This window comes from Ascaphus truei, chromosome 17 (genome assembly GCF_040206685.1).
Source record: "Ascaphus truei isolate aAscTru1 chromosome 17, aAscTru1.hap1, whole genome shotgun sequence".
NCBI lineage: Eukaryota > Metazoa > Chordata > Amphibia > Anura > Ascaphidae > Ascaphus > Ascaphus truei.
Genome location: NC_134499.1, coordinates 19,935,271 through 19,947,574, shown reverse-complemented (window position 1 = coordinate 19,947,574; position 12,304 = coordinate 19,935,271). Strand labels below are relative to the sequence as shown.

Genomic DNA, 12,304 nt, shown 5'->3' with positions numbered 1-12,304 from the left:
GACGGAGCGAGGGAGGGAGACGGAGCGAGGGAGGGAGACGGAGCGAGGGAGAGAGACGGAGCGAGGGAGAGAGACGGAGCGAGGGAGAGAGAGAGCGTGGCAGAGAGGCAGAGCGAGGGAGAGAGGCAGAGCGAGGGAGGGAGACAGAGCGAGGGAGGGAGACAGAGCGAGGGAGGGAGACAGAGCGAGGGAGGGAGACAGAGCGAGGGAGGGAGAGCGAGGGAGGGAGAGCGAGGGAGGGAGAGACGCAGAGCGAGGGAGAGACGCAGAGCGAGGGAGAGAAACAGAGCGAGAGAGAGGCAGAGAGAGGGAGAGGCAGAGTGACGGACACAGAGTGAGGGAGAGGCAGAGTGAGGGAGAGGCAGAGTGAGGGAGAGGCAGAGTGAGGGAGAGGCAGAGTGAGGGAGACGCAGAGTGAGGGAGAGGCAGAGTGAGGGAGAGGCAGAGTGAGGGAGAGGCAGAGTGAGGGAGAGGCAGAGCGAGGGAGAGGCAGAGCGAGGGAGAGGCAGAGCGAGGGAGAGGCAGAGCGAGGGAGAGGCAGAGCGAGGGAGAGGCAGAGCGAGGGAGACGCAGAGCGAGGGAGACGCAGAGTGAGGGACGCAGAGTGAGGGAGACGCAGAGTGAGGGAGAGGCAGAGTGAGGGAGCCGCAGAGTGAGGGACGCAGAGTGAGGGAGAGGGGCGGTGAGATTTCCTTCTGACGCCCAGCTCTGGAGAATCTAGTGAAAAGACGGAAACTCAGAGACAAACCCAGGAAAGTTCTGGGAATAAAACGTGTCCGACCAGCCGGTCGTATACAGGGGGTGTCGGGTGAGATCCGCATCCCTCACTGTCAGATCACCCCTGTCCTTCCCCCTCCCCCTTCTGTCACTTTCCCCTCCCCCCTGTGACTTCCCCCTACCCCACCTGCCACTTTCCCCTCCCCCACCTGTCACTTTCACCTCCCCAACCTGTTACTTTCCCCCTCTCACCTGTTAAATTCCCCCCCTCTCACTTTCCCCCTCTCCCACCTGTCACCTCCTCCCTCTCTCACCTGTCACCTTCCTCTCTCCCAACTGTCACCTATCCTTTCCCACTCGTCACCTCTCCCATCTCCCACCTGTCACCTCCTCCCTCTCTCACCTGTCACCTTCCTCTCTCCCAACTGTCACCTATCCTTTCCCACTCGTCACCTCTCCCATCTCCCACCTGTCACCTCTCCCACCTGTCACCTTCCCCCTCTCTCATCTGTCACCTTCCCCCTCTCTCACCTGTCACCTTCCCCCTCTCTCACCTGTCACCTATCCTTTCCCACCTATCACCTCCCCCTCTCCCACTTGTCACCTCTCCCATCTCCCACCCGTCACTTTTCTCCCTCTCCTACCGGTCACCTTCCCCCTCTCCCACCAGTCACCTTCCCCCTCTCCCACCAGTCACCTCCCTCTCCCACCGCCTCCCCCTCTCCCACCTGTCGCCTCCCCCAATCCCACTTGTCACCTCCCCCCACTCCCACCTCTCACCTCCTGTCACCATCCCCCTCTCCCACCTGTCACATCCCCCCTCTGCCACCTCCCTCTGTCCCACCTGTCACCTCCCGTCACCATCCAACCTCTCCCACCTGTCACCTTCCCCCCTCTCCCACCTATCGCCTCCCCCAATCTCACTTGTCGCCTACCCCCACTCCCACCTGTCACATCCTGTCACCTCCCCCCTCCCCACCTGTAACCATCCCCCTCTCCCACCTGTCACCTGTCACCTCCCTCTGTCCCACCTGTCACCTCCCGTCACCATCCCCCCTTCCACCTGTCACCCGCCCCTCCCACCTTCCCCCTCTCCCACCTGTCACCTCCCCCCTCCCGTCCGTCACCTTCCCCCCTTCCGTCTGTCACCTTCCCCCCTTCCGTCCGTCACCTTCCCCCCTTCTCCACCTGTCACCATCCCCCCTCTCCCACCTGTCACCGTCCCCCCTCTCCCACCTGTCACCTTCCCCCCTCTCCCACCTGTCACCCTCCCCCCTCTCCCACCTGTCACCTTCCCCCCTCTCCCACCTGTCACCTTCCCCCCTCTCCCACCTGTCACCGTCCCCCCTCTCCCACCTGTCACCTTCCCCCCTCTCCCACCTGTCACCTTCCCCCCTCTCCCACCTGTCACCCTCCCCCTCTCCCACCTGTCACCTTCCCCCCTCTCCCACTTGTCACCTTCCCCCCTCTCTCACCTGTCACCCTCCCCCTTTCCCACCTGTCACCTTCCCCCCCTCTCCCACCTGTCACTCCCACCTTTTACAATAGAGGGACATTTTTACTGTAAAACCCCCAAATCTCACAGATTTTGGTCCTTGGCGATGTTGTCTTTGTGTCACAGTGTGTCAGTTACAATATGCATGTGCCTACAAACCGCTTCCCTCTTCTCAGACTCTCCCCTCTCCCGGCTCTCATTCCCCTCTCCTCTTGTGCTGCCGCTCCCCCCTCCCACTCCCCCCTCCTCTTGCGCTGCCTCTCCCGCCTCTCACTCCCCCCTCCTCTTGCGCTGCCTCTCCCCCTCCCAGCTCTTAATCCTCCCTCCCGGCTCTCACTCCCCTCCCCCCTCTTGCTCTGCCTCTCCCCCCCCTTGCCCTGCCTCTCCCCCCCCCTCTTGCCCTGCCTCTCCCCCCCCCTTGCCCTGCCTCTCCCCCCCTTGCCCTGCCTCTCCCCCCCTTTGCCCTGCCTCTCCCCCCTCCTCTTGCCCTGCCTCTCCACCCCCCTTGCCCTGCCTCTCCCCCCCCTCTTGCCCTGCCTCTCCCCCCCCTTGCTCTGCCTCTCCCCCCCCCTCTTGCCCTGCCTCCCCCCCCTCTTGCCCTGCCTCTCCCCCCCTCTTGCCCTGTCTCTTCTTCTCCTCCCCCCCCCCCCTCCCCCTAGCTCTTCCCGGCTCTCCTCCCCCCCCCCCTCTCTGGCCCTGGAGCATAATGAAAGCTGACATTATATCAAACATTATAAAGACTCTCATTTGATGAAGATCATTCGTCAGCACAAACCTATTAACCGGCAGAAAAATATATCAACTCCCCGCTCCTCTGAGAGCGTGGCGCGTGGCGTGTGGCGCGTGTGTTATCTGAGACCCGCGGACGGGCCCTGACTGCAAAGCACCCGCTCCCCTCCCAGCTTCCAACTTTTGGGTATGCTCTCCTACCCCAAGGTCGCGGGCAAGGTGAAGCACAGCCGCCTGAAAGCAGCGGGGAGCCTCTCCCACTAAGCCTGGCGCTGCAAGGAAGGCCAACAACATGTTAATGGCGGAGGGGGTTAACCCTTCAATGTCTGCCCTGCTTTTGGCAAGGCAGCAGTTAAATTCGCTGCCCAAAATGGAAATTAAATTGTCATTGTCCATTGTCGTTTATTGGAGAAATATCCATGTCATATATTGTATTCAGGTCCCTTTCAATAACCCCCCCCCCCCCCAACACCCTGCATTCTAAATCAGGGGGTAGGCAACTCCAGTCCCCAAGAGCCTCCCCCCAGCCCCCCCTATTTCAGGTTTTAAGGATATCCCTGCTTCAGCACAGGTGACAGTCTTCCAATGTGCAAGTGATTGAGTCACCTGTGCTGAAGCAGGGATTTCCTGCAAACCTAATACGCAGGTGAGGCTGCGCTGGTGGTAATTTGCCTAGTCTCCAAGCGTGGGTTAATTCTGCTGCTGGCACTCACTCCCGTGATCCAACGGGACCAGTACCCCACATTGTATTGAATACATACAGTGACTTATCATTATATTGATTGTGGGGGTTTTCTTGCGCCCCTTTCTTTTATATGTTATTTCCTGAAAACCTGACCTGTTGGTGGCCCTTGAGGACTGGAGTTGGCCGCCCCCGTTCCAAGTGACCACTCTGTGCAGCCTCACTAACGAGGGGTTAACATGATGACCGTTATTACGTATTAGGGTCTCCCTGCGGAGACCCCCCCCCATGCGCGCGGAGCAGCGCCGCAGTTATCCCACGGTAATGCGGCGCCGTGCTGTGCTGCCCACAGTTTGCAGCCGGGAGACTTTTCGGGGGAGGGGGCTGCGGTTTGTCCTGGAGTGATATCCCGCCTGCCCCCCCCCCCCCCCCCTGCAGGATCCGGGGGTTTTGCCAAGTCACGAGTGGGCGGCTGAAACCTTTCCCTGAGTGCTAACAGACTGTCACAATGCTACAGAACCGGAACACCCCCTCCGGACTTGGTTCTGAATGAGCAGCCGCTGCTCCCTCCGGACACGCGCTGATTATCCGTGTGTGATCGCTCTGCGCCTCGCCGGGACTGCGCAGCTCTCTGCAGAGGGAGACGGCTTCTCTCCCCGGGGCGACAGGTTTATAGCACACGGACGTTGCCGTTTTCCGCTTTTGTGTATCTGGCGCGGTGAACGCGAGCCGCCAATCTCCAACCTGTCATTACCTTTAATGGGAGGAGGAGGGCGGCGGCGTGTCAGATCAAGGGAGGGTCGTTATCCAATCGGAGAGTCGCATCTCCAGGGCAGAGAAGACTTTATATACAATATCCGTGGCTCCAGCTGCCCAACCCGAGCCCCCGGCTCCCAATATCCAGGCCCAGGAGATCAAATGTGCAGAGACATCTGAAGAAATGCACCGACTGGCGCTCCGTGTGCGGAGCACTGTGCCCTAACGCAGTTATCTGACACTTAGATTGTCAGTTCTGTGGGGCAGTGCTGGCCGTGGGCTGTGTACCCCAGTGCTGGCCGTGGGCTGTGTACCCCAGTGCTGGACGTGGGCTGTGTACCCCAGTGCTGGACGTGGGCTGTACACCCCAGTGCTGGACGTGGTCAGTGTACCCCAGTGCTGGACGTGGTCAGTGTACCCCAGTGCTGGACTTGGTCAGTGTACCCCAGTGCTAGACGTGGTCAGTGTACCCCAGTGCTGGACGTGGTCAGTGTATCCCAGTGCTGGATGTGGTCTGTACACCCCAGTGCTGGACGTGGTCAGTGTACCCCAGTGCTGGACGTGGTCAGTGTACCCCAGTTCTGGACGTGGTCAGCGTACCCCAGTGCTGGACGTGGTCAGTGTACCCCAGTGCTGGACGTGGTCAGTGTACCCCAGTGCTGGACGTGGTCAGCGTACCTTAGTGCTGGACGTGGTCAGCGTACCCCAGCGCTGGACGTGGTCAGTGTACCCCAGTGCTGGACGTGGTCAGTGTACCCCAGTGCTGGACGTGGTCAGCGTACCTTAGTGCTGGACGTGGTCAGTGTACCCCAGCGCTGGACGTGGTCAGTGTACCCCAGCGCTGGACGTGGTCAGTGTACCCCAGTGCTGGACGTGGTCAGTGTACCCCAGTGCTGGACGTGGTCAGCGTACCTTAGTGCTGGACGTGGTCAGCGTACCCCAGCGCTGGACGTGGTCAGTGTACCCCAGTGCTGGACGTGGTCAGTGTACCCCAGTGCTGGACGTGGTCAGCGTACCTTAGTGCTGGACGTGGTCAGTGTACCCCAGCGCTGGACGTGGTCAGTGTACCCCAGTGCTGGACGTGGTCAGTGTACCCCAGTGCTGGACGTGGTCAGTGTACCCCAGCGCTGGACGTGGTCAGTGTACCCCAGCGCTGGATGTGGTCAGTGTACCCCAGTGCTGGACGTGGTCAGTGTACCCCAGTGCTGGACGTGGTCAGTGTACCCCAGCGCTGGGCATAGTCTGTGTACTGAAACGTGGGTTGTTTGAACACCATAGGACATCCTTGAAAATGTTGTGACAAGGACACTGGAACGTGCCCCCTATTCTAACACCCCCCCCCTCCCCTCCCGTAACAGCGGGGGGCCATCACAGCAGAGTGATTAGGAGCTGCCACGCGGGAGGTACAATCAGTGAGATATGGGGGGTGGGGGGGGTGAGTGCGTGTCTCTGAGCAGTGTCACGCGTGTCACACCTCTCGCCCATCTGTCTGTGCCGGGCAGTGAGGGGGACACACGGACCTCCGGAGCAGACATTGAGCAGCAGGGCAGAGCTGGCAGCTGATGCAGTGCAGGCATTTTTATCACCTTGGAGGGGGGGGGAGGGGGAGAAAGCAAGTTAGTGAAAGCGGGAGAGAGCTGGACATCTGGACAAGGTACAAACAATGCATGGGAGGGCGGCTATGAAATCACTGCTCGTATAGTGCGCTACAGCGTCACTGCCGGGGCAATAAGGCACTCAGGAGGCGGGTTACTGCGATAAGATGTTACAGGGTCACTGCCGGGGCAATAAGGCACTCAGGAGCAGGGTTACTGTGATAAGATGTTATAGGGTCACTGCCGGGGCAATAAGGCACTCATGAGGTGGGTTACTGCAATAAGATGTTACAGGGTCACTGCCGGGGTAATAAGGCACTCAGGAGCAGGGTTACTGTGATAAGATGTTACAGGGTAACTGCCGGGGCAATAAGGCACTCAGGAGCTGGGTTACTGCGATAAGATGTTACAGGGTAACTGCCGGGGCAATAAGGCACTCAGTGGGTGGGTTACTGCGATAAGATGTTACAGGGTAACTGCCGGGGCAATAAGGCACTCAGTGGGTGGGTTACTGCGATAAGATGTTACAGGGTCACTGCCGGGGCAATAAGGCACTCAGGAGCTGGGTTACTGTGGTAATATGTTACAGGGTCACTGCCGGGGCAATAAGGCACTCAGGAGCAGGGTTACTGCAATAAGATGTTACAGGGTCACTGCCGGGCAATAAGGCACTCAGGAGCTGGGTTACTGTGGTAATATGTTACAGGGTCACTGCCGGGGCAATAAGGCACTCAGGAGCAGGGTTACTGCAATAAGATGTTACAGGGTCACTGCCGGGCAATAAGGCACTCAGGAGCTAGGCTACTGCAATAAGGTGTTACAGGGTCGCTGCTGGGCAATAAGGCACTCACGAGTGTGGTTACCATGAGGGCTGTAAGCTCCAGGATTCCTATATTGTAGCTCAGTGCACAGTATACACAAGTATACGCCTGTCGGGCTATGTATGGTAGCTCTGTGAGTGGGGTTGTTATGGTGAGGAGGGGAGGGGGGGTTGTGGTGAGGGGGGGGAGTTATGGTGAGGGGGGGGGGGTTATGGTGAGGGGGGGGTAGGTGATCAAAATAAGAGCTATGCGCTCTATGGAGCAGAAAATGGGATGTTTTATGGGATCGTTCAACGCTGGAGCCAAACATGTCATGTGCAGCGTCCTTACAGAACAATGACAGCGCAGGGACGGTGACACCTGGTGACACAGCACTGATACCCGCTCCGCCTCCTTACTGCTGCGATTAATTGGCCTGTCTGGGGTATTAATGTCAATACGTCCCCCTTAGTGAGGGAGATAAAGGAGGAGGGGGGGTGTCATGTACATGGGGGGGGGGGGGGGAAGAGGTTATTTTAATCATCATAAACACAAAAGCTAAATATGTGAAATGGTGCAACACAAGCAGCGGTACTGTGCGCAGAGTAACCGGGAATAACAAGCAGTGGGCAACCAATACGGTGTAACACTGTGTGTGTCACATGACTTGTACGGCTGTGTGTGCTATGCCGTGTGTTTATGATGTGACAGTGTGTGCTATGCCGTGTGTTTATGATGTGACAGTGTGTGCTATGCCGTGTGTTTATGATGTGACAGTGTGTGCTATGCCGTGTGCTTATGTTGTGACAGTGTGTGCTATGCCGTGTGTTTATGTTGTGACAGTGTGTGCTATGCCGTGTGCTTATCTTGTGACAGTGTGTGCTATGCCGTGTGCTTATGTTGTGACAGTGTGTGCTATGCCGTGTGCTTATGATGTGACAGTGTGTGCTATGCCGTGTGCTTATGTTGTGACAGTGTGTGCTATGCCGTGTGTTTATGATGTGACAGTGTGTGCTATGCCGTGTGCTTATGTTGTGACAGTGTGTGCTATGCCGTGTGCTTATGTTGTGACAGTGTGTGCTATGCCGTGTGCTTATGTTGTGACAGTGTGTGCTATGCCGTGTGTTTATGTTGTGACAGTGTGTGCTATGCCGTGTGTTTATGATGTGACAGTGTGTGCTATGCCGTGTGCTTATGTTGTGACAGTGTGTGCTATGCCGTGTGCTTATGTTGTGACAGTGTGTGCTATGCCGTGTGCTTATGTTGTGACAGTGTGTGCTATGCCGTGTGTTTATGATGTGACAGTGTGTGCTATGCCGTGTGTTTATGATGTGACAGTGTGTGCTATGCCGTGTGCTTATGTTGTGACAGTGTGTGCTATGCCGTGTGTTTATGATGTGACATTGTGTGCTATGCCGTGTGTTTATGATGTGACAGTGTGTGCTATGCCGTGTGCTTATGTTGTGACAGTGTGTGCTATGCCGTGTGTTTATGATGTGACAGTGTGTGCTATGCCGTGTGCTTATGTTGTGACAGTGTGTGCTATGCCGTGTGCTTATGTTGTGACAGTGTGTGCTATGCCGTGTGTTTATGATGTGACAGTGTGTGCTATGCCGTGTGTTTATGTTGTGACTGTGTGCTATGCCGTGTGCTCATGTTGTGACAGTGTGTGCTATGCCGTGTGTTTATGATGTGACAGTGTGTGCTATGCCGTGTGCTTATGTTGTGACTGTGTGCTATGCCGTGTGCTTATGTTGTGACAGTGTGGGCTATGACGTGTGTTTATGATGTGACAGTGTGTGCTATGCCGTGTGTTTATGATGTGACAGTGTGTGCTATGCCGTGTGCTTATGTTGTGACTGTGTGCTATGCCGTGTGCTTATGTTGTGACAGTGTGTGCTATGCCGTGTGTTTATGATGTGACAGTGTGTGCTATGCCGTGTGCTTATGTTGTGACAGTGTGTGCTATGTCGTGTGCTTATGTTGTGACAGTGTGTGCTATGCCGTGTGTTTATGATGTGACAGTGTGTGCTATGCCGTGTGCTTATGTTGTGACAGTGTGTGCTATGCCGTGTGCTTATGTTGTGACAGTGTGTGCTATGCCGTGTGCTTATGTTGTGACAGTGTGTGCTATGCCGTGTGTTTATGTTGTGACAGTGTGTGCTATGCCGTGTGCTTATGTTGTGACCGTGTGTGCTATGCCGTGTGTTTATGATGTGACAGTGTGTGCTATGCCGTGTGTTTATGATGTGACAGTGTGTGCTATGCCGTGTGCTTATGTTGTGAAAGTGTGTGCTATGCCGTGTGTTTATGATGTGACAGTGTGTGCTATGCCGTGTGTTTATGTTGTGACAGTGTGTGCTATGCCGTGTGTTTATGTTGTGACAGTGTGTGGTATGCCGTGTGCTTATGTTGTGACAGTGTGTGCTATGCCGTGTGTTTATGATGTGACAGTGTGTGCTATGCCGTGTGCTTATGTTGTGACAGTGTGTGCTATGCCGTGTGCTTATGTTGTGACAGTGTGTGCTATGCCGTGTGTTTATGATGTGACAGTGTGTGCTATGCCGTGTGCTTATGATGTGACAGTGTGTGCTATGCCGTGTGTTTATGATGTGACAGTGTGTGCTATGCCGTGTGCTTATGTTGTGACAGTGTGTGCTATGCCGTGTGCTTATGTTGTGACAGTGTGTGCTATGCCGTGTGTTTATGATGTGACAGTGTGTGCTATGCCGTGTGCTTATGTTGTGACAGTGTGTGCTATGCCGTGTGTTTATGATGTGACAGTGTGTGCTATGCCGTGTGCTTATGTTGTGACAGTGTGTGCTATGCCGTGTGCTTATGTTGTGACAGTGTGTGCTATGCCGTGTGTTTATGATGTGACAGTGTGTGCTATGCCGTGTGCTTATGTTGTGACAGTGTGTGCTATGCCGTGTGTTTATGATGTGACAGTGTGTGCTATGCCGTGTGTTTATGATGTGACAGTGTGTGCTATGCCGTGTGTTTATGTTGTGACAGTGTGTGCTATGCCGTGTGCTTATGTTGTGACAGTGTGTGCTATGCCGTGTGCTTATGTTGTGACAGTGTGTGCTATGCCGTGTGCTTATGTTGTGACAGTGTGTGCTATGCCGTGTGCTTATGATGTGACAGTGTGTGCTATGCCGTGTGCTTATGTTGTGACAGTGTGTGCTATGCCGTGTGTTTATGTTGTGACAGTGTGTGCTATGCCGTGTGCTTATGTTGTGACAGTGTGTGCTATGCCGTGTGTTTATGATGTGACAGTGTGTGCTATGCCGTGTGCTTATGATGTGACAGTGTGTGCTATGCCGTGTGTTTATGTTGTGACAGTGTGTGCTATGCCGTGTGCTTATGTTGTGACAGTGTGTGCTATGCCGTGTGATTATGATGTGACAGTGTGTGCGATGCCGTGTGCTTATGTTGTGACAGTGTGTGCTATGCCGTGTGCTTATGTTGTGACAGTGTATGCTATGCCGTGTGCTTATGTTGTGACAGTGTGTGCTATGCCGTGTGCTTATGTTGTGACTGTGTGCTATGCCGTGTGTTTATGTTGTGACAGTGTGTGCTATGCCGTGTGCTTATGTTGTGACAGTGTGTGCTATGCCGTGTGCTTATGTTGTGACTGTGTGCTATGCCGTGTGTTTATGTTGTGACAGTGTGTGGCTGTGAGGCACTTTGTGACAGTGTGTAATATGCCATATGCGGTGGCCGTGGCTAGGCCTGTCATCCCAGACACACAACTTCTGCTGCTTCAGATTGCCTGAGATTGTGACACTGCCCCCCTCTCCTGCACACACATTCCATAAACACACACACATACACATACACACACTCCATATGCATACACACTGCACACACACTGCACATACACACACCCACATACAGTGAGCATGCATACACTCACATACAGTGCACAAACACACGGACACAGTGCATACACAGCTCGCAAATACACACACTGCACAAAGACACGGGTACACAGACGCACACTCCCAAAACCCTGCAAGTCTTCTTGTATCAGACACCTATGTGCTATATAAATATGTATATCCCGCGCCCCTCCTCCTCCTCTCTCTTCTCTCCACTCTCCCCAGTAAAGGGGGCTCTCTCTTGTGTGCCCTTCACCTCCTGTTTGTTATTATGTCTGAGCGCTGACACTGGGCAGCTGAAAATGAGATCAAAATTACCTCATTCACTTTCATTAGGGCTGGCAAGAGCGAGGGAGAGAGATGGAGAGAGAGAGGGGAAGGAGAGAGGAGAGAGAGAGGAGAGAGAGAGGGAGGAGAGAGAAGGAGAGAGGGGAGAGAGAGGGAGAGAAGAGAGAGAGCTGGGTGAAGGAGAAGAGGAAGAGAGGAGAGAGAGGAGCGAGGGAGAGAGAAGGAGAGAGGAGAGAGAGCTGAGAGAACGAGAAGAGGGAGGAAGAGAGGAGAGAGGGAGGGAGTAGGAGAGAAGGAAAGAAGGCAAGAGGGAGGAAGAGGGGAGAAGGGAGAGAGAGGAGAGGCGGGGAGAAAGGAGGTGAGAAAGGGAGAGGAGGTGAGCAGAGAGAGGAAGAAAGAGAAAGGAGGGAGAGAGGAAAAAGAGGAGAGGCAGAAGAGAGAGAGAGAGCGAATACTGGGCAGGAGAGAGGGGGAGAGAAGAGAAAGAGGGAATACTGGGCAGGAGAGAGGGGGAGAGAAGAGAGAGAGGGAATACTGGGCAGGAGAGAGGGGGAGAGAAGAGCGAGAGGGAATACTGGGCAGGAGAGAGGGGGAGAGAAGAGAGAGAGGGAATACTGGGCAGGAGAGAGGGGGAGAGGAGAGAGAGGGAATACTGGGCAGGAGAGAGAGGGAGAGGAGAGAGGGAATACTGGGCAGGAGAGAGGGGGAGAGGAGAGAGAGGGAATACTGGGCAGTAGAGAGGGGGAGAGGAGAGAGAGGGAATACTTGGCAGGAGAGAGGGGGAGAGATGAGAACAAAGCTTAAGAGACACAAAAGGAAGGAGAGAAGCAAAAAAAAAGGGAGATGGAGGCCGGAAAATAAAAGACAGACAGAAAGACGGGGTTAATAAGGTGATCCGGAGCAAAGAGAGAGAGGATGGAGCTGTAAGTGTGAGCGCGCACTCACCCTGATATTATCCTGCCAGCGATGAGCCTTCTGAAACTTCTCTGCTGCACCAGCCAATCTCTGCAAGAGTGAGAGGAGACAAGAGTAACACAGGGTACCCGAGTAACATCCGAGACCCCCCCCAAAAAAACATACCCGAGTAACATCCAAGACTGCTCCAGAAACATACCCTGAGTAACATCCGAGACCCCCCAGAAACATACCCTGAGTAACATCCGAGACCCCCCAGAAACATACCCCCGAGGAACATCCGAGAACTTCCCAGAAACATACCCCCGAGGAACGTCCGAGACCCCCGAGGAACATCCGAGAACTTCCCAGAAACATACCCCCGAGAAACATCCGAGACCCCCGAGGAACATCCGAGACCCCCGAGAAACATCCAAGACCCCTGAGAAACATCCGAGACCCCC

At 55.2% G+C, this 12,304-nt stretch overlaps 1 protein-coding gene across 1 annotated transcript in view; it reads right to left on the bottom strand.

Annotated features, from left to right (window-relative positions):
* Positions 1 to 12,304, bottom strand: part of CACNA2D2 (calcium voltage-gated channel auxiliary subunit alpha2delta 2) — a 211,669-nt gene that overhangs the window by 134,269 nt on the left and 65,096 nt on the right. Inside the window, exon 5 of the mRNA XM_075573647.1 lies at positions 11,892 to 11,951. Coding sequence (XP_075429762.1) covers positions 11,892 to 11,951 — 60 coding nt within the window. The remainder of the gene's footprint in view (positions 1 to 11,891; positions 11,952 to 12,304) is intronic.